A 27,614-nucleotide genomic window follows, 5' to 3' on the forward strand; every position below is an offset into this window, starting at 1 on the left:
TTGCAAATGGCTGCAATCTAGGAATAGTCATTGAATCTCCAAATGACTAAGTCATCCTGCAGGGAAGTTTGTCCCAAATAAATAACCGGTGTTAAAATCATGAATAAAAACTAAATGTTAGGAAATGCATTATTATATCCTTTAGGAAGTCATCTATCCCTCATCTGTAATTGAACAAGGAATCTTCTAAATAAGATTTTTAGGTCCAATTTCTTTTTTCTTGGTTATATTGTCTTTGGTTCAGTTGTCAGAAGTATGGGCAATTGTAAAATACAGTTTCTTTTTTCTATAAATTAGTAATGGGGAAAAGCTGACAATACCATTTCATGGGCAATAATATATATTTTTAAACTTAAATACATTAAATGCAAAGGCTTTGTTCAACAGTAGTAATTCTTGGGTTTGGGTAGAGAAGAATGCAGTTCAGTCTGGTTGTTTAGCATTACTGTCTGCAGAGTGACAAGGCCATATCAAGTTTTCCAGGAAAAGGAAAAGACTTGTAAGTTATCTTATGTCTACCACAACTTATAATGGTATCATGTAGATGCAAAGGGGATAGTTTTATCCTATTTAGTTATAGATTAATATAGAGGCAGATAATTTATGAAGATGCTTATTTTCAGACTTTTAACATTATTGTTTCTTTTGCAGGAACAGACTCGGCTTAACAACATATTGTGCCAGACTTTTGTTTTCAGTTATTTATGGTCTTTGGGTGGAAACCTGACTGAAAATTGTTGGGATGCCTTTGATTCATTTATTAGACAGCAATTTGAAGACAATACTGATGCCAAGGTAATAAAGAGTGTTGCAAAGCACATTGTTCCTTCTTTCCTTTGATGTATGAGCCTTTTTATATGAATTTGTATTTGAAAATTCATGACATTTTTGTATAGACACTTAAAAATATTGATACAGTATCTTATGTGTACATCTAGTATGTTCTGAAAATGTAACTTTATTTTTGAAGTTTCAGTTGCTTCAGCCTTCACTACCTCATGTAGAAGTCAATTTCAAGCATCAACCATGCTTTCCATAAATGGAATTTAGACATTTTTCTAGAACTTGTCCTACTCTTGCCTTTCAGCATATACATTAGTCCTTTATGTGTTACTGTTTTACTGTTCAAAGCATTTCAATGAGCTTTTTCTACTGCGGATGTTCAGAAAGTGATCAGCTAAAAAAGAGAACTAGTAGCTCAGTGGTCTAGTGGATAGTGTTACTGCATAGCAGCTCTAAGTTCTCTGGCTTAGTTTCCAGATATGAATAAGTTCTATGTGGAGTCTGCACATCCACCATGTGTTTTGTTTGAGTTTCTGCCTGATGGTTCAAACTCCTCCTGTATCCTGAAGACATGTTGTGTGTGTGTGTGTGTGTGTGTGTGTGTGTGTGTGTGTGTGTGTGTTTCTTTTTATAATGTGTGCATACAAAAATGTCCTGGAACCAAATATCATCAAAGATTACTAAACAGAATCTAAAATATTTTCAAAGTAAAAAGGAAAAGTCCATTCTACCATACCTACAGACTATTTCATGAATAATGTTATCAGCTTTTCAAGCCAGTAAAACCATTCACTTATTTAAAGAGAACTTATCAGGATAAGTTAATTCAAAATATTACTATCAAGTCTTTGCATGATAGCTGATGGCTGAAGAGCGATTTTCTTGAGCTCAGTAATGTATGGGAGGTTCAGGTACAGGATCCAGGTTTCAAATTTGGAAGGGAAGTTAAGATGTTAAGTTGTCTATCTCGCCTTCATTCTTGCTGTTTGGGATTGGAGCCAATCCTTGGCTCCGACACGGCCATCTTCAATAGCTCGAGAGCTGTTTACTGGCTCGAAGCTACCCCTTATCCCATGATGCCTAGTGATAGCTACCCAGATCTCGTTTGCTGCTTCAGCTGCGAGGTGTGTCATTTTCTGGGTCAGGCTTGTATTTTCAAATTTTTTGTGTAGAAATATATTCTTATACTCCATAAAACTATTAGATAAATTACCTTTTCTTAGTTTTATTTTCGGAACCGGAGCTTTTCCTGCCTCGAGGCAGGGACGCCTTTGAGGTTATGCAGAGTGTGCTGTCCCCTGAGTCAGCTGCACTACCAGCCCCACCGGCTCCGTCCCCCATAGTGTCTGTGCCAACCTCTGCTCCTCCTCCAGACCCCAAGTGTATGGAACCAATGCTCCAGGACACCCCATTGGGTGTTTCCTCTTCTTCCGAGCCCTCCCCTGATCACTCAGAGGAGCCCCCCAGAAGAAGAAGTGCAAGAGGAAGCACATTGACTCCCCTGAGTCTGTCACATCTGATACAGACTTAGATGAATCGGAAGGGTCCCCGAGATCCCCCTCTGAAGATGTTTCCTTCTTGGACATCCTGGAAATGCTTAGGCAGGGGGAAAACTGGAATCCCCTAGCCCCTACCAAGGATGAGTTTGTATTCCTGGATGCTTTCGGTTCCCAACCTTCCACCTCCTGGGTTTCTACACCTTTCGATACACTTATGCCCGTAGTGGCTCGAAAGGCTTTGTCAGCTCCGGACACAGTGGAACCAACTCCAAGGAGACCTGGTAAATTTATTACAGATCCCCAGGATAAACAATTCCTTTCTAAAGGTGTGCCCGTTGATGCCATGGTGGTAGCAGCAGCCACCAAAAAAAGAGTTAGCGGAGACCTCTTCATCTGTTCATCCTCCTAACAAGGAGTCTAGGACAATGGACAAGTACGGAAAGCGAATGTTTGCTTCAGTGACCTTCTCCATGAGGTCACTGAACTATCTATGTCATTTTACTGGACTTCAAAGGGATCTCCTTAAAGAGCTTGGAGATACCCTTCAAGATCCTACAGCTGAGGGAGCACAAGCCAAAGTAACTTCCCAGCTAGTGACACTTAATTCTGTAGTTAACTCCTCCATGAGGCTCATTCCTATGCAGCCGATGGAGCAAGTAGAGCCGTGGGCACGGTTGTAGCCCTTAGGAGGCATGCGTGGATGTGGCTGTGTCACTTTGCGGAACCCTTTCGAGTGTCCTTCACCAATACCCCCTTTGATGGCTCCTTTCTCTTTGGGCCACAGGTGAAAGACACATTGACTAGGTGTAAGCAAGAAGGCAAGACTCTCTCTGCTGTGGGAATCCGTTTTTCCACTCCCTCTAGACTTTACCCCAAGGGGCAGAAGAGTGGGAAGATGTGGTTCCATAAATCTCAGGGATCTTTACCTGACACACGTAGTGAATTTTCCTCCAGAGGCAGAGGGGGAAACAATAATAATAGATGCCGCCCTCGTGGCAGAGGGGGTCTGCAGAACCAGGGCAACAGAGAATCTTTCTTTGATAAGCCCTTCTAGCATCCCTGAAGGGTTGCCTGGCTGTTCACCTCTGGAGGCAGTCGGGGGAAGACTTTCACTGTACTCAAAAGCCTGGCAAAATTTAACAAAAGACAGCTGGGTACGGTCCATTATATCTGGAGGTTACAAAATTCCCTTCAGTCAACACCCCTTACAGTCAAAGAAGACCCTTCCAGATGTATCACCCAATCTGAAGGAGCAAGCAATAATAGAAGTTTCAAAACTGCTAGAAAAAAGAGCCATCCAGGAAGTCCCTGCAGACCAGCACAGATCCGGAACTTACTCAAGGTTCTTTTTGGTACCAAAAAAGGCAGGGGACTGGAGACCAATTCTGGATCTCAGCAGACTAAACAAATCTGTACAAAGAACAAAGTTTCGGATGGTCAAGCTACAGTCCATTCTACCCTTCCTGGGTCAGGACAATTGGATGTACTCGATAGATCTTCAGGACGCGTACTACCATATCAAGATGGACAGACGCTCCAGGAGATTTCTTTTTCTTTCGGGTGGGGACCAGTCATTACAAGTTCAGAGCTCTGCCCTTTGGTCTCACCACAGCCCCCAGGGTGTTCACCAAATGTATGGCAGTGGTCACGGCTCACCTGAGACGTTAAGGATTCCAGGTGTTTCCATATCTAGACGACTGGCTCCTCACTGCTACCACCAGGCATCAACTCCTACAAGCACAGGATTATACAATCACATCCTGCACTCAGCTAGGTATTACAATAAATTTCGAAAAATCTGCCTTGTTGCCCTGTCAGTCTATCACTTACATAGGAGTAGACTTAAACACAAGGGATATGTTTGCAAGATTGCCACTGGAAAGAGTGTCCAGAATTGGTCAGCAAGTGCAAATTCTAATGCAGAGCAAAATGATCCAAGTAAGGTATGTCCTTCAAACTCTGGGCTCCATGGCAGCTGCCATTCTTCTACTCCCACTGGCACGCTTCCACATGAGAATTCTTCAGTGGCTTCTTTTCACGCAGTGGTCTTTCCAAGAGCTACCCATGTCTCACATGATCCTGATCATGAAGGCATGCAAAAGACACCTTTCTTGGTGGATGGTCTCCCCATTAGTTTCTCAGGGCAGACCTTTCATACAACCCCCTCCTGTAGCCACAGTGACGACAGACGCCTTCCTGATAGGGTGGGGGGGGCATAATGTGGGCAGGACAGTCCAAGGCACTTGGCAACCTCATGAGTACCATCTGCACATAAATGTCCTAGAAATGAGAGCCATGCTCCCAGCATTGCAAGCTCTTCAAGACTCTTCCTTTCAGGACCATTGCAATTCAAACAGACAACATGTCACTGGTGTGGTACATCAACAAGCAGGGCGGAACCAGATCCTACCCCCTGTGTCAAGAAGCACTCAGACTTTGGCGGAGGGCAATTTCCTCCCAACGTTTTCTGATTGCGATGCACATCCCTGGGAAATCCAACCTCATAGAGGACAGGCTCAGCAGAGCTATCCTCATGCCTCATGAGTGGTGTCTGAATCAGGAAGTTGCGGATCTTATTTTCCACAAATGGGGACAGCCTTGCTGCGGTCTTTTTGCCACCCCCTTCAACAGAAAATGCAGCAACTACTTCTCCCTTCATCCACTTTGGTCACATACTCAGAGATGCTCTAGTCCACGATTGGCCTCAGGGACTTCTTTATGCTTTTCCTCCATTTCCCCTGATACTGAAACTCATTCAGAAAGCAAAATCGTTGGGTTGCAAAATGATCCTCATTGCCCCCTACTGGCCTCAACAGATATGGTTCCTGTTCCTGCATCATTACTTTCTCGATCAGCCCTGGACTCTGGACCCAATTTCAGATCTCCTGATTCACCAATCAGGCGGGTTGCATCAATCCCTCCAAACTCTCCAGCTCACAGCTTGGTTGCTCCACTTCCAACCTTAGCCAGGCTTCCCAGCATTTCTCCAGCAGTCCATGAGATTATAGTCTCCTTTCATAAGTCTACAATGAGAAAAACTTATGCTAGCAAATGGAAACGTTTTTCTTGTTGGGCAGAGTCTAGGAATGTGGATCCCTTCTCAGCCCCAGTCCATGAAATTCTGGAATTCCTGGCACAACTGTTTCACTCCGGGGCCGCTTCCACTACAATTAGGGTACAATTAGCAGCCATTTCTAATTTTCATATTGGTTTGTCAAATGCTAACATTATGTCTTATAAGCTCTGTAAAGCTTTTTTGAGAGGAACATCTCTTCTTAGACCTCCAGTGAGAGACCCCCCCCTTCCCCTTGGGACCTTAATTTAGTCCTAACTTCCTTAATTCTGCCTTCTTTTGAACCAGCAGCATCCTGCTCCATCAAGTTTCTATCTTGGAAGACACTCTTTCTGGTAGCTATCACTTCAGCTAGGCGTGTCTCAGAACTTCAAGCACTATGTGTTCATCCTCCCTACCTGGTGTTTCACAAGGACAGAGTTGCTCTGAGGCCTAATCCTTTGTTTATTCCTAAAGTCTGCTCAGAAAATAATTTAAACCAATCTCCCTGTGTTTTTCCCAAATCATAGCAACAAGGCAGAGTACAAACTTCACCAATTGGACGTTCATAGATAATTGCGTTTTTACCTGCACAGAACTAAAGAAATAAGAAGGTCAGACCAATTATTCCTTTCTTATGCCTTAAACAAACAAGGTCTCCCAGTTTCCAAGGTGACCTTATCCAGATGGTTGTCCCACGCTATTTCTTTTATTTACCAGTTAAGGAACAAAGAGTTACCAATTAAACCGAAAGGTCATTCTACTAGGGCGTTAGCCACCTCCGTAGCCTTTCAGTCTAGGTTGCCCATGATTCCATCTGTGCAGCTGCCACGTGGGCAAACCCTCTTACCTTTATTTCTCATTACAAGGTGGATATGGTCTCCCGGAGCAGAACTGACTTTGATTCCACTGTTCTGAAGAGTCTGTTCCACTAAGCCACCCAGGGTGTTAGGGAAGCTGTCCCAAACAGCAAGAATGAAGGCGAGATAGACAACTTAACATTAAGAAGTTATGTACCTACCATAACGTTCCATGTTAGCTGCCTTCATCTTGCCTTCTTTCTTATGTCCCTTCCTCCGTCCCCCGTCCTAGTGGATTGAGAGGAGTTCCTTTTTTCACTGGCTGAGTATTCTTTTATTGTTATTCTTCTGGCCTGGTCTTCCTAACCTATTCTAGATATTAGAATGCATGGAACAACCAGTTTTTTGATAACTGGTTTCTCTCTTATTATTATGTCTGGATTAGCTATTTCAAATGAGATCTGGGTAGCTATCACTAGGCATCATGGGATAAGGGGTAGCCTTGAGCCAGTAAACAGCTCTCGAGCTATTGAAGATGGCCGAGTTGGAGCCGAGGATCGGCTCCGATCCCAAACAGCAAGAAAGAAGGCGAGATGAAGACAACTAACATGGAACGTTATGGTAGGTACATAACTTCTTATTCAGAAGAATAAGAGATGTGCATCATGCAACCATGGTTGAATTAAGAGGCATTGCTATCAGATATACTTTCATTTGCCCTGCTGCCCATAGTCTTGCCAGCACAGACCTAGAGAAGAAGAAAATGGAGTCAGAAAAAATGGAATTCAGTAAGATATCTAGATGATCTTTTGCTGAATAAATAAATTCATTGAGAATCTAATGACCATGAAAAGTTGAGTACATGAGCGATATTCAGGCCCTACAACTTTGAATTCCCCTTGAAAATACCAACAAGTTAAACAGCTTTGCAGGATTATGGATGAAGTGCCTGACAAAATAAAATTTTCCCATATTAACATAAATATGATGTACCAAGAAAAAGTAAAGGGCGTTAAAATGTTTTTTTATGATGAAAGCCCATTTTGGTAACATTTTGGTCTTTAACATATTGATTCTCCATAATAATAAAGTATTTAAAGCCATCCATTTGTTTTTTAGTCTTCTCCATAATAATAAAGTATTTAAAGCCATCCATTTGTTTTTTAGTCTCTTTGTATTGTTATTGGCTCTACTAACCTTTTGTAAAATGCACTGCTCAGTATTTTTTGGGAAATGCCATCTCAGAAAGGTCATCCTTTCTACTCCGCTGACTAAAGGAAACAAATCAGAAGACCTTTCCAGAATTGTTTTTGCTTTGTATGAGTTTATACTGTAAAGTAATTAATACTGAACTGTTTTTTAAAATTAATTCTAGTGGAACTTTTATTATGTAAACCTAAGTAAAACATTTCCATATATAAGCATTTCAAATTATAGCCAAGTGTCTTGATGGCATGAATATTCAAATTTGTATTAATGGAAGTGATGAAACATTTCAGTGATAATATGAATAAAGTGGATGATAGGGGCATCACTACCTGACCATAGCAGAGTATGCATTGTTACAACTGCAGCTATTAACAATCGTGAAAAAAGGAGTGAACATGAGGTGGATGAAATAACTATTTTTCCAGAAGTGAAACATAAATTATCTGTTTATTTTATCAAAGTTCTCAGGCATATCTATCAAATCTAAAGCAGTTTTGTTAATAGTATTATGTAAATGTGTTTGTATAAGATGTGACAGAGTTTGAATGATTAAGTATATATTGGTTTACAAGGAATGAAAACAACCTGATTAAGGGAAATGAAATATTGTGTGTGTGTGTGTGTGTGTGTGTGTGTGTGTGTGTGTGTGTGTGTGTGTGTGTGTGTGTGTGTGTGTGTGTACATGTGTGTCTATATAGATATATATATATATATATATATATATATATATATATATATATATATATATATATATATATATATATAGTACCAAATACTTGCTTTTAACTTTTATACAATATCATAATCTATGTTAATTAAAGAAATGGTTTGATTTATCTTTGAACTGAATCCCTCTAGATGGCTAGGGTACTAAGATTATGCTGGCCAAAACAAAAATGCCTGAAAATAATAGCCAATGGCATAACTGAAGTTGGCAAGGATTGAGTTGAGCTGAGATATTTATAAAATTTTACTCGGAAGAAAATCCTGCTTTCATTGCTTTATTATTAAGTAATATATTAATAATTTAAACTCAATTTAAGTAATATCTAAACTCAGAAAATTATATGTTATATAATATAAATTTAAGAATTTATTTTTTGAGTCAGATATTGTAGCTGGCTTATAAAGACTCTACTGATTATAGTGTAAGGGGAAAAAATCAAAACTCTTATCTGGTTTCGTGATTCCTTGATCATGAAGCTCACTAGAAGTTTTAGAAACATAATTATTTTCACAATTGAAGATGCATGAAAAAATCCTCCCAATTTGCATCTTAATATTTTCAGTATGTAAATATTAAACTGGAATCCTATTGTTATTTATTTTAAGCATTTTAAATTCTACAAGAATTTTGGTTCTAGACTGTATGCGTTTAGAGCAATTTACTGTTATTAAAGAGAATGTAATCTGTAGCTGTTCCTATATTATATATGAGCAAATTTAGTTTTAATGGAAGTCCATTGTCTATAGATAGATTAAGATGGGAGTCTTAAAGGCTACCTACCTACCTACTTCTTAACAAAACTAATTATTTGTTTAATTTTCTGTATTTAGAAATTATTTAGAAATCTTTAATTCTATGACTAATGGAAGTTGTGAGATTCTTGAAAAATATGATTATTAGTTTTGTATGCTTTGAGCTGTTAAAGATAATGTTAAAACTAAGGGATTAAGACTCAGTAGGGTATGGGCAAGTAGTTCTAGAGCAAGAGTTTGACATACAAATCCATTATAAAAAATGTAGTCTAACTTAGAGCATATTTTGAATTTCACATCTAAATATGTATAGCCAAAACTAAAATGTAATTGTGACCAAACATCCTGAAACTGATAGTGTTGCCAAAAGTTAGGAAGCAGTCTTGAGTGTTTCCTTGCTGATGTCCTACTTATTTTACTATTCATATTTCTTACTTTATTTAAATGAATGCTGAAGCCCCTTAAATGAATGCTGAAACCCCTAAGAAATTATATTTGGAACCATTGTGTTTCACTAAATTGTGTTATAAGTTCCTGTGAAAATGTTCATAGTCACAGAAAGGAGCATATAGTACCCTGAAAGCTGTATAGAAATCATTGAAAATACTAGCCTGTTAGACCAGATGCCGTCTGTGCCTTGCTAATAACCACCTTGAGTCTACCAATCTTTTTAAGGAAGGCAAAGCCTGTAAGTTCCTGAGTGCATGTTAGGGTGCCCATCCAATTGACTAAACTATGTTTGAAGCCAGACAGGAAATCACACTGCTTGATATGTAAGGGGAGCCCATTCGAGCACAAGGGGAGGCACTAGGTGAGGAATGTATCTCTCCATTTAGTTTTATTTATCCCCTGGTATAGATTCAGATCTCTTGTTCTAGTGTTGGCTATACTGTCTGACACATCAGAAAAAGTAAGTCTCAGATAACGGGATGTGTGAGACCATGGAAAGCAAGGCATATTTCTGTCATTAAAAGTCTTTATGACACTGAATACAGAGAGAATGACTCCAGCCTTTTATGATAGCTAAGATTTCTGAGACCCAAGATTCTTTTTGTTAAGAACCTTTAGAGTGTTCTGAATTTTTTTCTATGTCTAGTGAGATTTATGCCAAAGGATGCATTATATTATATAGTGAGACTAACCAGGTCCAAGTATACATGGAACAATAGCTTCCTTTGTTTTGGAAGAGATGGTGTTTAATTCTGATAATATACAGGATGACTTCCTGACTACAGTTGCTACATGGAAATTTAATGTAGAGAGAGAGAGCCATCTACTCAGGTGCCCACATCTCTGATGATAAACTCATTGGAGATTTGGGGTATCATTGATGCAGTAGGTTGTAGAACTTACTTGCTTTCTGAAGGATATGATACTGCATTTCTTAGCATTTAGTCAGTGCATCATGTATTAATATATAATTGTTCTACTTGAAAAGAATTTGTATCATTTGTTGATTTGACAACTACACCCAACTTGTAATCATTCATGAACTTAGTTAACCAGAGATTTTTGTTGTTTGTGTTGAGGTCAGTGAAATAAATGTCAAAAAGGTGAGGCCCAATGCTGACCCCCTGGTGAACATATCTGGTTACCTTTTCCTAACTGAAGAGGCATCACCAACCCTGTTAACATGTGTTCTGTCCTCAAGACAGTTTGAAATGCATCTTACCTTATAGGGAGCTATGTTTAGCTTGCTTTCAGTTCCATCATGTTGGTATGGTATCAAATGCTTTTGCTAGGTCCAGGCATGTAGACAATATGAATGGTGAACCCTTTGTTTATGGTCTGCGTGGCATTTTCAAAAAGGTTTGTGATTCAGGAGGCACGCAGTGCCTTTAACAAATCCAAATTGTTGCAGGTTGAGCTTAACTAAATTCTTAATACCCTGATTAATGAGATCAATGATAATGGATCATATGGCTTTGCAGAGAAGATTAATAAGGATAATGGGTCTGTGGTTGCTTGTGAGTGGTAGGGTCACCCTTTATAACTGGAAATCACTACTGCTGACTGCCATCAATGGGAGCAAAGCCTGTGGCAAGGGTTAGGTTTAACAACTTAGAATATCAGCTAGAGTCTACTTGACACTGTTTATAAGGCAATCCAAAATATTATCAGTACCCACTGTAGAAGTATTTTTGGTCTTGGAGAGCACTTTAAGGATATGGTCCTTGGAGACAGCAGGGGGAAGTGACTCTGGTATGCTTAGGGTGAGAAAGATAGTTTCATGGAGAAATTCGCAGCAAACTTGCGAGCCAATATGTTGCCAATGTCTTTGAATTTGAATAGGAGGTACCATTATAGATAAGTTCTGAGCAGTGATGCAAATTATTCCTTAGTTTTCTAATGCAATTAAAAAAAAGACTTATAATTATCCTTAGTACCAGAAGGAAGTCTCTGTTCATGGGAGACTTTGCTGGTCTTAATATGTACCTTCAGTTTCTCTGTCAGGTGCTTTATAATCTCATTGTGATGAGATGCTCTGACCTTACAAGATAATTTAGGCAGTTTCTTCCTTCTGCTATAAAGTTTATTTATACATGCTGAACACTGGAGGAAGTTGTTATTGAATTTGCCACCATACTTGATTCTGTTTGAGGTACCTTATCAATGCATTTATCTAAATTAGCATAAAGATCCTTCACGTAGATGGCTTTATGTCCTGGTTCCATTTTGGAGTTAGCATGTAAGAATTTTGCAGTTTAATTGTACAGTTGTAAAAGGTTAGCTTTTCGAAATAGTTAAAGATAGTGGTGTTGGTAACCATAGAAGAGGATGTACTGTGGGTAAAGGTAATCAGCTAGTGATCAGACTTAACAACTGAGGCAGCAGCTATGGGTAGGGAGCAGGCCAGAACAGAGTTATGTCTAGGAATCTTTTTCACCTTAAATTTTTGCAGTATCAAAAATAAAGTTATAGAATTTCACACCTGAATCTCTAAACAAGCCCCTAATGTCCTAAATGCCACAGAAACTTAGCTCAAACATAGTATAAAAGATTCAGAATTTCTACCACTTGGATAAAATATAATTAGAGCAGACAGACAAAACCTAACAAAACTGCATGCAATAGCATGTACTCCTATTCAGCAGCTAAAGTATGGAACACGTTATCAGAATTAACCCAAATCTTCCTACCTTCAAACACTCTATAAAAGAATATCTCACTAAATTTTGAAATTGTTCCTGCACTCAACCTGGCTAAAAACCTTCTGCTAACCTCATTTCCTATTAAGGACTCCCTGTGAGTGTTTATTTTCATACAACACTCCTTCCCCTTCCCCTAGAGTTATTTCTTACAAACCTTAGCCTCCCTCCTGTCTTTTCTACCTGCTGTTCTTCCTTCACACAAATTAACCCTACCATCTCTGTCAACATCCTTTCCTTTGCTAATAATATTTAATGCCAGTTAATTAATTAATTCTGCTCAAACATTATAGATAGACATAAGGTGTATATCTGTCACTATCTATTATTCTTAATAATATATGTACTGTTACTTTTATATATGGAACTGCACTGCTAACACTGCAGTAATTTTCTTGTGTAATTTTCTCTTGTGTTATAATTTTTTGGAGCTTTTATTCCTGGGCCTTTGCTGAAAATGGGTACCTCTGAATCTAGTCTGACTTTCCCGGTAAACACATGTAAATAAATATATAACCAAGACAGACATAGGTACATATCATCTCCTCGCTCAGTATCATTTTGTTAACAATACTACTGTAAACTCAGACTTTTACAAGAAACTACTACATATGGCACTACTGTTTAATTTGTATTAGTTTTCAGCCAAACAGGTAGTTAGGAATCCTTCACACAGAACTATATTAATAAAAGTGCTATTGCAACAAAGGCATAAGGTCATTTAATAAATCGGGAAGCTACAGTGCTTGCTCCTGTTGGAAACATTACAAAAGCTGCTTCGAACATTTCGTACTGTATTATTAAGTTAGGGAAGGTATGTTTGCATTTTTTCTGCATTATTTATCCTGCACTTAAATTTGTTAGCTAATCTTGCGGAATTTTGTTGTTTTGTCTGATTTTAATTCCATTTAATTTCACTACTTACATTTGGCTTTGTTCAGGCCTGGTGTGAGACCATCTTGAGTGGTGGCTGTGCAATGAGAGTATACTGATCACTGCTGTTTCTAGGTAACCAATAACTAAATGGTCAAACTGCAGCCTTTTTTTTTCCTCATCTTTCACATACCACAAATGCGGCACTCTGCAGTTCTTCTTTGCCATGCTTCATGATTAATGCAGAAGAAAATGTCCTCACAGCAGTTGTTTGAACTTCTGGCTTTCTCACCTTAAGTTCAGAATATTCTTGGGATGTGAGTGCTTTCTACTACTTTTCTGCATTTCATTTCTGTCTGTGCATGACAGTTGTTTACAAGACTATGCTTTGGGATCTGTATTAATTCAGTGAAAGACATATTCATCGAATATGTCTTCCGCGAACAACAACCCCTGAAAATCACTTCAGCGAACCATGGAATTTTTCCCAAGATTCGCAAACACTTGCCCACTAACCATCCAGAACACACAATGCACTAAATCAAATCCACCCAAGTGAGGGGCTTTGTTTCCCACACCCCCAATCTGGGGGCTGTGCCCCCTGCACCCCCCTAACTATATATACCAACTCTGAGATCACACTGCAGTGGGGACATGGGCAACGTTTATGTGATGGCCAAATGTATGCGAACAGTGGGAAAAATTCCACCATTCACTGAAGTGATTTTCGGTGGTTATTATTCGATGAATGAGTCTTTCATGGAATTAATATAGACCCATGCTTTGTTTTCTGTACTTCCTTGTAAAAATATATATATATTCTTATTGCTTTCTGCATCATTTGGCGTGAGTCCACAGTCTCATAACATCAGAATCTCTATTCACAAAGTGTGTCTATAGGCAGACTGCCTCATTTTCTAACATGCACACTCCTTATTTAATCTGTCTGGGTAAGACTGTTAATACTTTTAAATGCTCTATAAGTAAACAGTTCACGTCAAACTATATGGCAGAGACATTTCAAGAAACTTAGGGCATGCCTACTTGCACAGACTTATCAGCATGATACTGAGTCAGGGGAGCCATCTGACTGTTCACAAAAATCTGTCAAAAATTACTAAAAACTCTGAGGATGGGGATCTACAACTTCTTCTCTTATTGCAGTTAAGAAACTAAACTCTTATCATTGCTAAAATTGTTTCTTCTTTCTTCCAACCATCTACAGCTTTGGTGGACTCCTCCAAGTCAAAATTGGTAATTAAAGATTCTGCACTTGAATTTTTTTAAAATCATTAAATATTCCCCCCCATAGTGATTATTGAGCAAATTACTTTGATGGTCCCAGCCATACATGCTTAACCAGTAGATGCCAGGCCAATCATAGAGATGTCTCTATGCTCCCCAATTTGAGCTGCTCAAGTGAGGTCTAGAATACAACTAAGGTTCATGTGTCAGCTATTTCAGCCTGCCTACTAATTGATTCCCCCATTCTTAATGTTATGAGGTCAGATTGTTTTTTAAGTCGTCTTGCACATCAGGCCACCCAGTGTATCTGAGTTACAGATTCTTATGTATACTCTTCCTTTCTTAGTTTTTTTGTAGGCAGGGTTAGACTCAGAAGTTAACCCTTCCTTTATACCTAAAGTTGTCATAGAGCTGTCTCTGAATCATTCTATCCATCTTCCTGAATTTTACTAACCCTCAAATTAAAAGGAAAGACTTCTTCATTTGCCGGTTGTTCCCAGGCAGCTGAGATTCTGTCAAGATAAGACAATTATCAGAAACTCTGACCAATGTTTTATTTTTTATAAGGGAAAAAATTGAGGCTTCCAGTCTCTAAACAGACAGTTTCTAGATGGCTGTCCTTTTGTATTTCTTTATGCTACTCTTTCCGTGGTAAAACACTTTAAAGTCGGGTCAAACTACATTCCACCAGAGCTATGGCCTCTTTTGGGGCCTTTTTCCAGGATCTAGATGTTAAATCTATTCAGTCAGCATCTACCTGGTACTCCATTCTCACTTTTAGAAAACATTACCAAACAGATGCCTTTTCCAGAACCAGATCAGGTTTTGCCAGAACCATTCTTCAAGGGATATCAAACTTCAGCTCTGTTCCTCAAACCTCTACCCTTTTAGTCGAAACATTTTGGGAATTGCTCTATAAGTCAGCAGTACTGCAACAGTGATGTATCAATGAACAGTGTACATTTGTGTAAGAATATACATAATCGCAGATATTTGAATAGATCACTGTTGTAGTATACACAGCTGCCCTCCTTCTCTCATATTTCTTTCTTTCTTTCTTTCTCCTTCCTTCTCTTTTTATTCTTGGCTGAGGTGGACCACTCCTACTTTTCCACCCTTGTGTTTGAGTATAACTTCTTTGGGCAATTGCCTTAGTCATTTTCTCTGGGGCAAGAAAGCTGAGGATTGTCGTGCTCATGTGTCCCTTAAGTACCAGCAGGTAGTCTTGGTCATAGGTCAGATATATAGCATGAGAGTAAAGCATCTAAGTTTTTGCAGGCAGGCCAGACATACAGTATCCTTGTCAAATGCATCCCATAACTCAGTGATAGTGCAATATTGATCTATTTCACCATCTACTGTTATGGTAAGTTCGTACATAATAGTGATTTCATGGGAGTCAAGTTCTCTACCACTTGTAGATCAGTGGGTATAGACCAGATATATTAGAGGTTAATGTCACACCTTTTATACAAAATAATAACTTAAGAAATGGACTTCATTAGAAGTCCTCCTTTTGGCAAGGATTAAAGCTACTAAAATGTTCAGTTTACCCAAACATATGTCCTTTAGTCAGTATTGTAGTCATTTTCCGTAGAAGCTTCAGAAGTTAGTAATGAATTTTGTCTGCAAATCTCATCCACTTAAGATGTCAAGAAAGAAACTGATCTCCACATATACAAAAGGTGGTCTTGGTTTACCTCACTTCCCCACTTACGACAATATCTGCAGGCTAGGACTAAAGCTATACCCATTTAGTTATTACTGGAGAATGGTGTGATATATCAGAACCAAAAGAAACTAAGGCTGTAAGGAAGAGGTAGGGTTTGAGATCCTAAGGTGGAAGATAGATGCAAGTGCTTAGAGAATTTTTCAGTAAGTGGACTGGCTTCTTTTAGGCAGACGGAATTACACCAAGTAGAATTGAAGATGACTCATTGGAAGGAATGGACTACCAAGAGCTTTATCTTCTACTGTGAGTTTTTTTTTTTTTTTTGTGGAGGTGGGAGGGCCTTTCCCATTTTTTAAGAAACATAAGGAACAAGTGACAGGAATAAAGATATATTTGTGACAGTATTTAAAATTATCTTCAGTCTGCTCCAGTCAGAAAGTCTCAAACAGGCTGCTTTATTTTTTTGAGAAAACACAGCAGCTCACTTGGTAAGCTTACAAGTGAAAGGAAGTACAGAACTGGATTAATACATGAAATGTACATCCTTTTGAGAGGATAAAAAAGGAGGAAGATACACTAAAATGAAAAAGATATGGAAAAGAGAGAGAGGCACAACAATCACAAATGATCAGTGTCTCCGAGATCCATCAGTAGCCTTCACATTCTTTAAGATTCCTCACCAAAGGCAGAACCCTCCAACTAGATTACAGAAAAGCAGTATATTTAGATGGGAAATGCTAGAGATGTGATACAGCAGAACCCAAGTACGCACATATATTTTGGGTATGCTTAAATGCTAGGCCTGTTTGGGAAAGAGTTAAGGAAGCTGCTTCTTGGGCTTTGAGAACAAACCTGCCTGGCCTAAGTCAATTTGAGTTATGTTTATTAGGAGTAAAACTCTTGACTGTAGTTTTGAACAGTAAGGACTCTTTGTGACTTAGACTAGTAGTTTTAGCATTGGCAGTCATCGCCTTCACTTGTTGAGGGACAGATCCAAAAAGCATGCAATCAGAATTAGATTTTATACGCGCAATTCATGGTACATGCTTGTTAAACACAAATATGCTGAAGAATATAAAGACTATTGGAATAGTTTTATTTTTATTGGGAACACTAAACTTATTTAATTTATAGAGTTAATAACTAACTTGGGTAGCTGTTCTTAGTGGCAGTTTTTAATGTGTATGGTATTCGTGTATTGTTTTTAAAGGTTAGGATAATGTGGAAATGTTATATTTACAATGTGCTAGTCTGTTTCTCTTGTAAATCAGATACAGGTTGTTAAAGGATTGAAGGTTAACATTTGCCCAAATAGTAAAGTTGGTAGTAAAAATAAATAAATAAATTAGTAATTAATTAATAATAAGTAAACGTTTTCAGCAGCAATGGTGTGATCAGGATTCCCAAGTCTTCTACAGTTTTCTCCTTCCAGACCTTCTACCATAAGAGGCTTTAGTTCACTAACTCTGAATCCCTGGCAAGGAGATTAAGGAAGATGATTGCCAAAACAAAGCATATTGAATCTTTCTTTGACTTGGTAGAAGATATGGATAAAGTAGATGGCACCACTCTTCTCATTTCCCTACCCAGATACCCCACATTTGGTGAATATCTCCAACTGATGCAACAAAGAGTGCTTGGTCAATAGACCCCATACCTGCACCTCAAAGAAGACTGTACAAGGCCTACAAGTTCACCTGGTAGTCATCTTATGTAGAACGTCCTTTCATGTGTGTCCTGAAGGATGCAACCCAGGTTGCTTGGGAGAACCCCGACACAGTGACTCCAGTACCCAGTGAAGCAGATCATGTCTTCTGGCCCCTTCAAAGTGCTATAGAGTCTTCCAAACCTGTCTCTGCTGCAGCCATGAGAAAAGCTTCAGCTCCTCAGAGTCCATCAGTCCATGTGTCCATCTTCCAGAGTCCTATGTGATGGACTGTTTTTTGAGCCACGTGTTCATGTCTGCCACAGTATCTTTACAGATAATCAACTATCTCTTGTATATGGTGTATTTCTAGAAGAATATGGCTGATGACATGCATCAGGTGTTGGAGGGAGTTATGGAACAAGAAGTTAAAAACTCAGGCCTTAATCTCTCCTATTATGACTAACTTTATGGTCTGTTTTGTGTGCATTATGGCAGATGGAGCTGCTTTGGCAGCAGGAACTGACATTGTCTTACACTTGCACTCATGGCTGTGTCTAACCAATTTCACCAATGACACCAAAACAATGTTTCATGTCTCAGTCTTTTCATATCCTTTACTGTTTGACAGAAAGATTAAACAACTCCTATAACACATCTAACATAAGAACTTTGGAAAGACCCTTACTGCTGCAGGAGCAGATTACAAGTTCTGCAGTCCACAGTATTCTTTCAATAGACTATAGAGCAGATAGTACCTAATATGGTTCCAGTGAGGCACCCAGAAATGACAACAGCCACAACAATAGAATGCTGGGGATGTATGTAAAAAAAGAGGAAAATGCTCGGAAGAGGAATGCTGGGGATGTAGGTAAAAAAGAGGAGAATGCTGGGAAGTCCTCCAGTCTAACTTACAGCAGGTTCAGGATGTATTAAGTAAGGGTTTCAGTGCTCACTAGTAGACTATAGCTAGCTTTCAGGCAGAAAACAGCAGTCTTGGGACCTTATCTGATAGTCACACTCTGAAAGGAATTGGGTCACTTTTTCCCTCTACCAATGAGCTTAGAAGAATATAACCAACGTCACATTGGTCTAGGAAATTATATCCAGGGGGTACTGTATCCTCTCTTTTTGTCCCTCTCCAGCACTCTTTATTTCCCTATCCAGACATCTCAACCCATCAGAAAAAGTGGCAAGGTAGGAGGTGTTAAGCCTCTTGGAAAAAAAGAAATTCAGGAGGTCCCACCAGATATTATTCTAGATTCTTTTAGGTGCCAAAGGAAACAAAAGCCTCAAGCCCATTCTAGATTTTAGTAGCTCCTCTTCCCCAATATTCTTATCCCAAAAGGAACAGCTTGAGTGATCAAAGTACAGTCTGTCCTTCCTTGTTTGTTAGACGGAAAATATATGTTCTTTTTTGACCTCTAAATGCATACCTCCATGTGAAGACTGCCAAAGAGTATAAGAGATACCTGCAATTCCAGTGCAGATCAAGTCATTATTATTTCATGACTAAGATTACTTTCACTGCAGTGGGTGGCAACATCCGTGTACTGTTTCAGTCTGTTCTAAAATAAATTTGTCTTAAATCCGTAAACTTTATGGGCACTTAAGTGTTAATGGTATCCTATACCAGATTTCACACGAGGGCATTTCAGTGGATTGTTATGTCTAATGGTCTCAGATTTTCTACCCACTGTCCTTCCTACTCAGAATATCTAAGGCTTGCAGTTTGCATCCTGTCTGCATTTGGATCCCACTTATCTTCAACCTGAAAGTTCATTCCATTTACAAATTTCTCAAGTCAGTCATAATGATAATCTACTCTGAAATAGGAGAGTGACTACAACAACAGGCAGACAGTTCTGGGTTCCTGGTCACCTCATGGGTCTGTTCTCCAAATATATACATTAGGGATAACAGTTGTTCTGACATTGTTGGCTTTTCAAATCTTACTGTTTCAGGGCATTGTAGGGTCTAGATATAAGAGACTTTCAATGTCCAGATTATTAAGATCTGAGATAGTACACTCCATATTTTATGGATCTATGTTATAATGTCGAAACTCACAATGTTGAAACTGCAGAAGAACAAAGACAACAATTTTGAAGTGCAGAAATATTTAACTGCTAAAGTGGATTCATTCACTGTTCAGGCAAATGAGCCTACGTAAGGACATCACAGATGGATGCAGAGTCTCCCGGAACATTAGGAAGTACTTACCATTTACCAAAACTGAATAAAGTTATAGACATGCTCGTGTTAGATTGTTACTTATGCCATCTGAAAAAGTATATAAGGATTTAAAATATTGAGCATGTGTATTGAAACACAGTGAAATAGGCAGAGTACAAGCAATTACTGGACTGTAGCTATTATAGCTTGACCTCTACATTTTTCAGTGTATTTGAAACTACATGCCCAATAATATATGGTATTCTTATACACTTTTTCTGAATAGTATAAGTAACCATCTAACACAAGCATGTGTTTACCTTTCTGTAATGTTGTTAAATGATACATTCTGCCTAATGATCTAGGACACTCTTAAGATATCTTTGATGACTTTGCATATGTGTCCTTATCTGAAGAGGGACTAAACCGCTTCAGCAGTTAAATAGTGCTATTTTCAGTATTCGGCAGTTCGACATTGTCATATTTCGTTGTTTTGATATTTTGAAGTTGTGAGGTCGACGTTGTGAGTTTCAGTATTCTGGTATATCGAAATTATAACATCGATCCTGTTTTTTTGCATATAAGGCTATTGAGACTAAAATGTCTATAGTTACCAAATTCTGTGATTGGTCCACCCTTGTGTAAACTCATCACGCCTTGCTTAAGTAGAGTAGTCCAGTTTCAGATTTGCTGATCCCTGGACTGTGTATTTTAGTTCCTGTTACTGACTCATTGCCTTGCTTGGGAGGAGGGAAGTTTCTTTGCTTACCAGTGGGAGTGGGAAGCACTGAGCAACCTTTCTGTCTGTTTTGGTAAGGTTTCAGCCAGAAACTAGTAGCCCATTGGTCGTTTTGGGCCAATTCCTAGCTCTTTTCAGCCCCCTGCTATAAAACGCGGTATCTGCATTTTCCAGCTTGTACCAACTCAGCACAAGATCCTCGTGGTGGCCTGCAGAGTGTTCCAAGCAGCAGAGAGCTAAAGGAGCGACTTTCTACCTGATTATAAGTATTTTTGTGGCTTTACCTCTGTGAATAAGCGAGCGACTGCATTTCGCCTGTTTTTGGGAAGTTCCGCATTGCTACATTGTTTACTGCACTTAGAGATAGTAATTGTTGCTAATTGTTTCTGTAGGCTACACACTAAAGTGCGCTAGCCGAGTTATAGCATTTAAAGCATTTACTGACTGTATTTTTCCTTGTCTGTGTTAAAAAAAAACAAAAACAAAAAAAATATATATATCTCTCTTGTTTTCCCGCCTTGCTTAAGTAGAGTAGTCCAGTTTCAGATTTGCTGATCCCTGGACTGTGTATTTTAGTTCCTGTTACTGATTCATTGCCTTGCTTGGGAGGAGGGAAGTTTCTTTGCTTACCAGTGGGAGTGGGAAGCACTGAGCAACCTTTCTGTCTGTTTTGGTAAGGTTTCAGCCAGAAACTAGTAGCCCATTGGTCGTTTTGGGCCAATTCCTAGCTCTTTTCAGCCCCCTGCTATAAAACGCGGTATACGCGCGTTAGCACGATTTAGCGCGGAATTGCCGTCGTCGCACACTAGGGCAGCGCCGGTTAAGCAGGTTTAAACTATTCGGGCTACCTAAAGTCCACTCTTCTAATTTTCCCTTAAAACTACCTTCCTCAAACTATACTACTGATCTAATCAGCGTATCCTTTAACTAATAAGATCATCTCTACTTGACTCCAAGTAGACTATTCTGTATCTGTTTAACCTAGCATTTGGTCCTACAGCACTTATTTCCTTGATACGGCACTCTTATAGATAGCACCCCAAAAAGCCAAACCCACATTTCTCAGTCACCCACGTCCCCCGGAATCTCTTTCAAAGTATTTTTGTCTAGTCCTTCTAGCATGTCGAGGGATCAGTTGCTAGTGTCCTCTCCTGCTCAACTGGTGAACCTGGGAATATTGAGGCAATGTTACAATTGCCTCATGTACACAGACAACCCTCTCCTCCTCCCACAAAACACAAATACATGTGAGAGATGCAACTATATGGCTAAACTGGAGGCTGAGCTCTCTCAACATAGGACTGGCAAGACCAGTCAGGAGGAGAAGGTTACCACACACACTATAGACCCAGTCTCACATAGTACCATCACAACCTCAAATCATACACATAAACACACAAAGACATACTCAGAGGCTCTGATCAAAAATCTACCAAAACAACAGAGGCCACCAAAGCAGACACCCAAACAACCACCACCTCAGAACACAACACCTGCAACACATAGACCTCACAGTCAGAGTGTCAAACAGTCACAGCCCTTAAGGCCAAACACAATGCCAGACACACTAGTCATTGGTGACTCCATAGTCAGACACACTGACGTCCCGCTCACCAGACTGAGTAAGGAGAAGGTCACAGTAAGCTGCCTGTCGGGCGCTAGAATCCGCCACATAACGCAAGCACTCAGGTCTCTCAACAGCAGGTACAAATATGACTCAGTCATTGTCCACGCTGGTGTAAATGACCTGAGACGCACCTCCTTGGACTACATGAAAGAGACATTGAGGAGCTCTCTGATTATGTAGCCCAGGCAGGTATGACCCTGACCTTGAGCAGTATCCTACCTTCACCAAGAATGATGCCACAATACAGAGATAAGATGATCAGCTTTAACAATTGGCTTAACTTCTGGTGTCATTCAAAGGGGATCCAGTGTCTGTCTGCCTGGGATGACATGCTGGACAAGCCACGCTGCCAAGGGACGGCTTGCACCTGTCACCCTGGGATTCGGATATTGGCAAAGGCTCTTGCCACCCCATAGTGCCTTTTTAGGCAAGGCTCAAATTCTAAACCTACCACCCTAGAACACAAAAAAGGAAAAAAACTAAGGGTAATGCTGCTCAATGCCAGAAGTCTAAATCTCAAAATGCACGCACTCGAGGCCCTTCTCAGTATGGAGAACATCGATGTCTGTGCTGTGACAGAAACCTGGTTCAAGGCTCCTGAGAGCACCCCAGCACTATCAGGTTTTACCTCATACCATGCCCGCCCCAAAATCCGGACAATACCAAGAAAGGAGGGGGGGGTATCCATATTCATCAAGGACACCCACACCTCAAGACTGGTGGCAACGCACGATGCATCGGAGACCATCCAGGTGCAATTAACCATAGGCAAGACTGCTCTGCAAATTGTAGCATGTTACAGGCCACCCTCACAAACTCAGGAACCCCACATGGCCTTCCTGAAAACACTAGAGGGATAAATGTATCACCAAACACCATCATACTAGGTGACTTCAATTACCCTAATATAGACTGGGAACACTACTCAAGCCCAAACACCCTAGCCCAAAAGTTCCTGGAATTCATAAACTCAAATGCCATGGAGCAACTAGTCACCATCCCCACAAGAGGAGATAACATACTTGATCTCATCATCACGAACATGGGAGCACAATGTTCAACACCGGAAGTATACCCCTCACTGGTGAGATCAGATCACAAACTAATCTCGCTGGAGGTCCTCATCCCACCCCACCTGAAATAAAAGACCACAGTAAAGAACTTCTAAAGCCGACTTCACACTTCTAAAGACTAGTGTGATCTCCTTTAAGGCCCCCGAGCTGGCGGAAAACAGTACTCAAGCCGCTGAATCACTTACAAATGCCTTCTACCAGCACCTACAGGATTGCATGGATAAGGCAATCCCAAGCAAAACAAAGACTCTTTGTACCAAAGGCAAGCGTCCAGTCTGGTGGACCCCAGCCATAAACAAACTCTACAACAAAGGAGGAAGCTACTACAAGATAGAGCAAAATCCTTAAAAGGTAAGACACCCTTGATCACTATAAGTAAAAAACTAAGAGCTCTCATAAAATCATCCAAAGCAAATTTTGAGAGAAAAATAGCTAAAGACTCAAAAGACAATCATAAGGCCTTCTTTAGCTATGTTAGAAACCTGGGAGGAAACTCCCAGATATGCTCAGAGCTAGTTCAAAATGATGTGAAGATTACTGATCCTACAGACATTGCCAACATACTGGCTGACAGGTTCAGTGCAAACTTCTCGCCCCCCAAAAGGAGAGATATCTATACCAAACGATTGCAGCCCCCAAACATCTCCAGCCCAAGTGAGAACTGCTCTCTCCAAAGCAAAAAACACAGCATCCATGGGACCTGATGGTGTCCCAGGCTGTGTGCTCCATGAACTCAATGAGGAATTAAACCCACAGCTAGGACAGCTGTTTAATCAAAGTCTTACCTCTGGATACGCACTCCAGGAGTGGCGCACTGCAACTGTGGTACCACTTCACAAAGGCGGTGCCTCCACCAACCCTGGAAATTACCGCCCATTAGCTTGACAAGCCTTATCTGCAAAGCCATGGAGAGGATCATAATGGACCTCATAAATAAAGACATAGGGAATTTGCAGACTTTGGATCCAACCCAGTTTGGCTTTGTCAAAGGCAGATCATGCCTTTTAAACTTGGTTGACTTTTTCGAAACAGTCACCAAAGCCATTGATGAGGGAAAGGCAGTCCATACAGCCTACCTCGATCTGGCTAAGGCCTTCGATACAATACCCCACTCGGGTATCACTGAACAACTCATCAGCTTAAATGTCAACCCATACATCACAAGATGGGTTGCAAACTGGCTGAGTGACAGAACCCACAGGGTCAGAGTTGCTGGCGCCATGTCAGACTCAAAGCCTGTCACAAGTGGTGTCCCACAGGGCTCAGTCCTGGGCCCACTCTTGTTTGGCATCTACTTTTCCGAAGTACAAGCAAACACAGGAGGGTTATGGCTGACAAAGTTTGCTGATGACTGCAAACTGGGCGCCATAGTAGAAAACACATCTGACACAGATATCCTTCAGAAGGGTCTCACAGAAACGGATAACTGGTGCCAGAGCCACGGCCTAAAGTTAAATGCCAAAAAATGCATAGTCATACCCTTCGGGAAAAACAAGGTTACCCCTAGCTACCAAATAGGTGGCAATCCACTGAGCACAGAAGAAGTTATCAGGGACCTGGGGACCCAGGTTGATAGTAGTCTGTCATTCGACACCCATGTAGCTAAAGTAGTTAGGAAGACCTTCTACATTGCCCACCTTATCATGAAGGATTCTCATCTAGATCAAGGGAGGTCATAGTCTCCCTTTACTCATCACTCATCAGACCAATGATTGAGTACAATGCCCCATTCTGATGTATCTGACCCGACACTTGCAGCAGCTGGAGAGGCCACAAAAGTTCCTCACCAAAAGGATAAAGGGTCTCAAAAATCTGTCCTATGCTGCCCGACTGAAAGAACTCCAGCTCTATTCAGTCGTTACCGCTTGCTCAGAGGTGACCTTTGCCTAACATACAAGGCCATGTCAAACCCAGATTTGATGAATATGCTTCACCTCAAAAAATCTAGATCCATCAGAGCCACAAGGGCGCGAGACTTAAACCTTGACACGGCTATTAATAGGACGTGCTGGAGGGATAGATTCATCACCCAAAGACTCCCTATGCTGTGGAACAAAATCCCGGTACATGTGAGGCAGAGCACCTCGCTGGCCTTGTTCAAGAGAAATCTTGACCAATGGATGGGAGATCGCAGATATACCCCAGGGATTACCTCAGTGTCACTGCTCGACAGAGGCACAGCAAAATAATGGGTATAGCTCCCCATACTAAAGGGGTGGCGTAAGCCACAAACGATGGGCTAGGCTTGTAAATGCCCTCGGGCAGATAGCCTAGTATGAACCTATGAACCTATGAACAATGGCTGTTTTTCAGACTTCAGGAATGTAACCAGTGAAGAAGTTTAGATTAAAGAAGTAATGGTTCAGATAGGCAATATTTGGCACCGATAATCAGGCAACCACATATTTTATCAGGGCCCATTGATGAGGTATTCTTTGTTTTTGAGAGGACTAAGAGAACTTGTTTTATAGTATTTAAAGGGGGTAACTGAAGTTATGGAATCTATGAAATAGCTATAAGTGTGGGTGGAGTAGAATTTCTCCTTTATACTTTTCTCCTATCTCCTGCAATGGCATGGTTAATTCAGAAAGACACACTTCACAAGATAAAATTTATTAAAATAAAAGATAAATGCTTTTCTCACAATGCTATGGTGCATCCATATCTACTGGGAAAAATAACTTTGCTTATAACATTTTGTGATGCTGCTGTATCACCCATTAGGTAAACTCCGCCCAGATCTCCATTCTTTAAAGCTGACAACATGGCTTCTTCAGATCAATGAATAGACAGTAACCCTACATTTCTGAAAGAGTGGTTGCAGTTGTTTCCCTTTGAATAGTTTTCCACTCCAAAAACAAATGGACTTATTTTCCATCTGTGCATCAAAGGAAGGCATACATTAATTTTGACCCCTTATTCCTTTGATTCTGTCTTTGATTTTTGACTCTTGGCTTGGTTATTCTTTGTTGAAAGTTTACTTGGCTGCTATTTCTAATTTTCATTTGGGAGTTTACTCTTTTGTCTCTGTTGCAGTCTTTCAAGCATTATTTTGGGGTACCTTTCATCTTGCCACCCCCATAGTGCCTTTTTTAGGCAAGGCTCAAATTCTAAACCTACCACCCTAGAACACAAAAAAGGAAAAAAAACTAAGGGTAATGCTGCTCAATGCCAGAAGTCTAAATCTCAAAATGCATGCACTCGAGGCCCTTCTCAGTATGGAGAACATCGATGTCTGTGCTGTGACAGAAACCTGGTTCAAGGCTCCTGAGAGCACCCCAGCACTATCAGGTTTTACCTCATACCATGCCCGCCCCAAAATCCGGACAATACCAAGAAAGGAGGGGGGGGTATCCATATTCATCAAGGACACCCACACCTCAAGACTGGTGGCAACGCACGATGCATCGGAGACCATCCAGGTGCAATTAACCATAGGCAAGACTGCTCTGCAAATTGTAGCATGTTACAGGCCACCCTCACAAACTCAGGAACCCCACATGGCCTTCCTGAAAACACTAGAGGGGATAAATGTATCACCAAACACCATCATACTAGGTGACTTCAATTACCCTAATATAGACTGGGAACACTACTCAAGCCCAAACACCCTAGCCCAAAAGTTCCTGGAATTCATAAACTCAAATGCCATGGAGCAACTAGTCACCATCCCCACAAGAGGAGATAACATACTTGATCTCATCATCACGAACATGGGAGCACAATGTTCAACACCGGAAGTATACCCCTCACTGGTGAGATCAGATCACAAACTAATCTCAGCTGGAGGTCCTCATCCCACCCCACCTGAAATAAAAGACCACAGTAAAGAACTGAAAGCCGACTTCACACTTCTAAAGACTAGTGTGATCTCCTTTAAGGCCCCGAGCTGGCGGAAAACAGTACTCAAGCCGCTGAATCACTTACAAATGCCTTCTACCAGCACCTACAGGATTGCATGGATAAGGCAATCCCAAGCAAAACAAAGACTCTTTGTACCAAAGGCAAGCGTCCAGTCTGGTGGACCCCAGCCATAAACAAACTCTACAACAAAAGGAGGAAGCTACTACAAGATAGAGCAAAATCCTTAAAAGGTAAGACACCCTTGATCACTATAAGTAAAAACTAAGAGCTCTCATAAAATCATCCAAAGCAAATTTTGAGAGAAAAATAGCTAAAGACTCAAAAGACAATCATAAGGCCTTCTTTAGCTATGTTAGAAACCTGGGAGGAAACTCCCAGATATGCTCAGAGCTAGTTCAAAATGATGTGAAGATTACTGATCCTACAGACATTGCCAACATACTGGCTGACAGGTTCAGTGCAAACTTCTCCCTCCCCAAAAGGAGAGATATCTATACCAAACGATTGCAGCCCCCAAACATCTCCAGCCCAAGTGAGAACTGCTCTCTCCAAAGCAAAAAACACAGCATCCATGGGACCTGATGGTGTCCCAGGCTGTGTGCTCCATGAACTCAATGAGGAATTAAACCCACAGCTAGGACAGCTGTTTAATCAAAGTCTTACCTCTGGATACGCACAGGAGTGGCGCACTGCAACTGTGGTACCACTTCACAAAGGCGGTGCCTCCACC

General features: G+C 40.4%; 1 protein-coding gene across 1 annotated transcript in view; it reads left to right on the forward strand.

Moving 5' to 3' along the window:
- DNAH6 (dynein axonemal heavy chain 6) overlaps window positions 1-27,614 on the forward strand; it is a 5,071,261-nt gene that overhangs the window by 2,932,550 nt on the left and 2,111,097 nt on the right. The window contains exon 38 of the mRNA XM_044059309.1: window positions 652-795. Coding sequence (XP_043915244.1) covers window positions 652-795 — 144 coding nt within the window. The remainder of the gene's footprint in view (window positions 1-651; window positions 796-27,614) is intronic.

This window comes from Protopterus annectens, chromosome 17.part0 (genome assembly GCF_019279795.1).
Source record: "Protopterus annectens isolate FY-2018-M chromosome 17.part0, PAN1.0, whole genome shotgun sequence".
Lineage (NCBI taxonomy): Eukaryota > Metazoa > Chordata > Ceratodontiformes > Protopteridae > Protopterus > Protopterus annectens.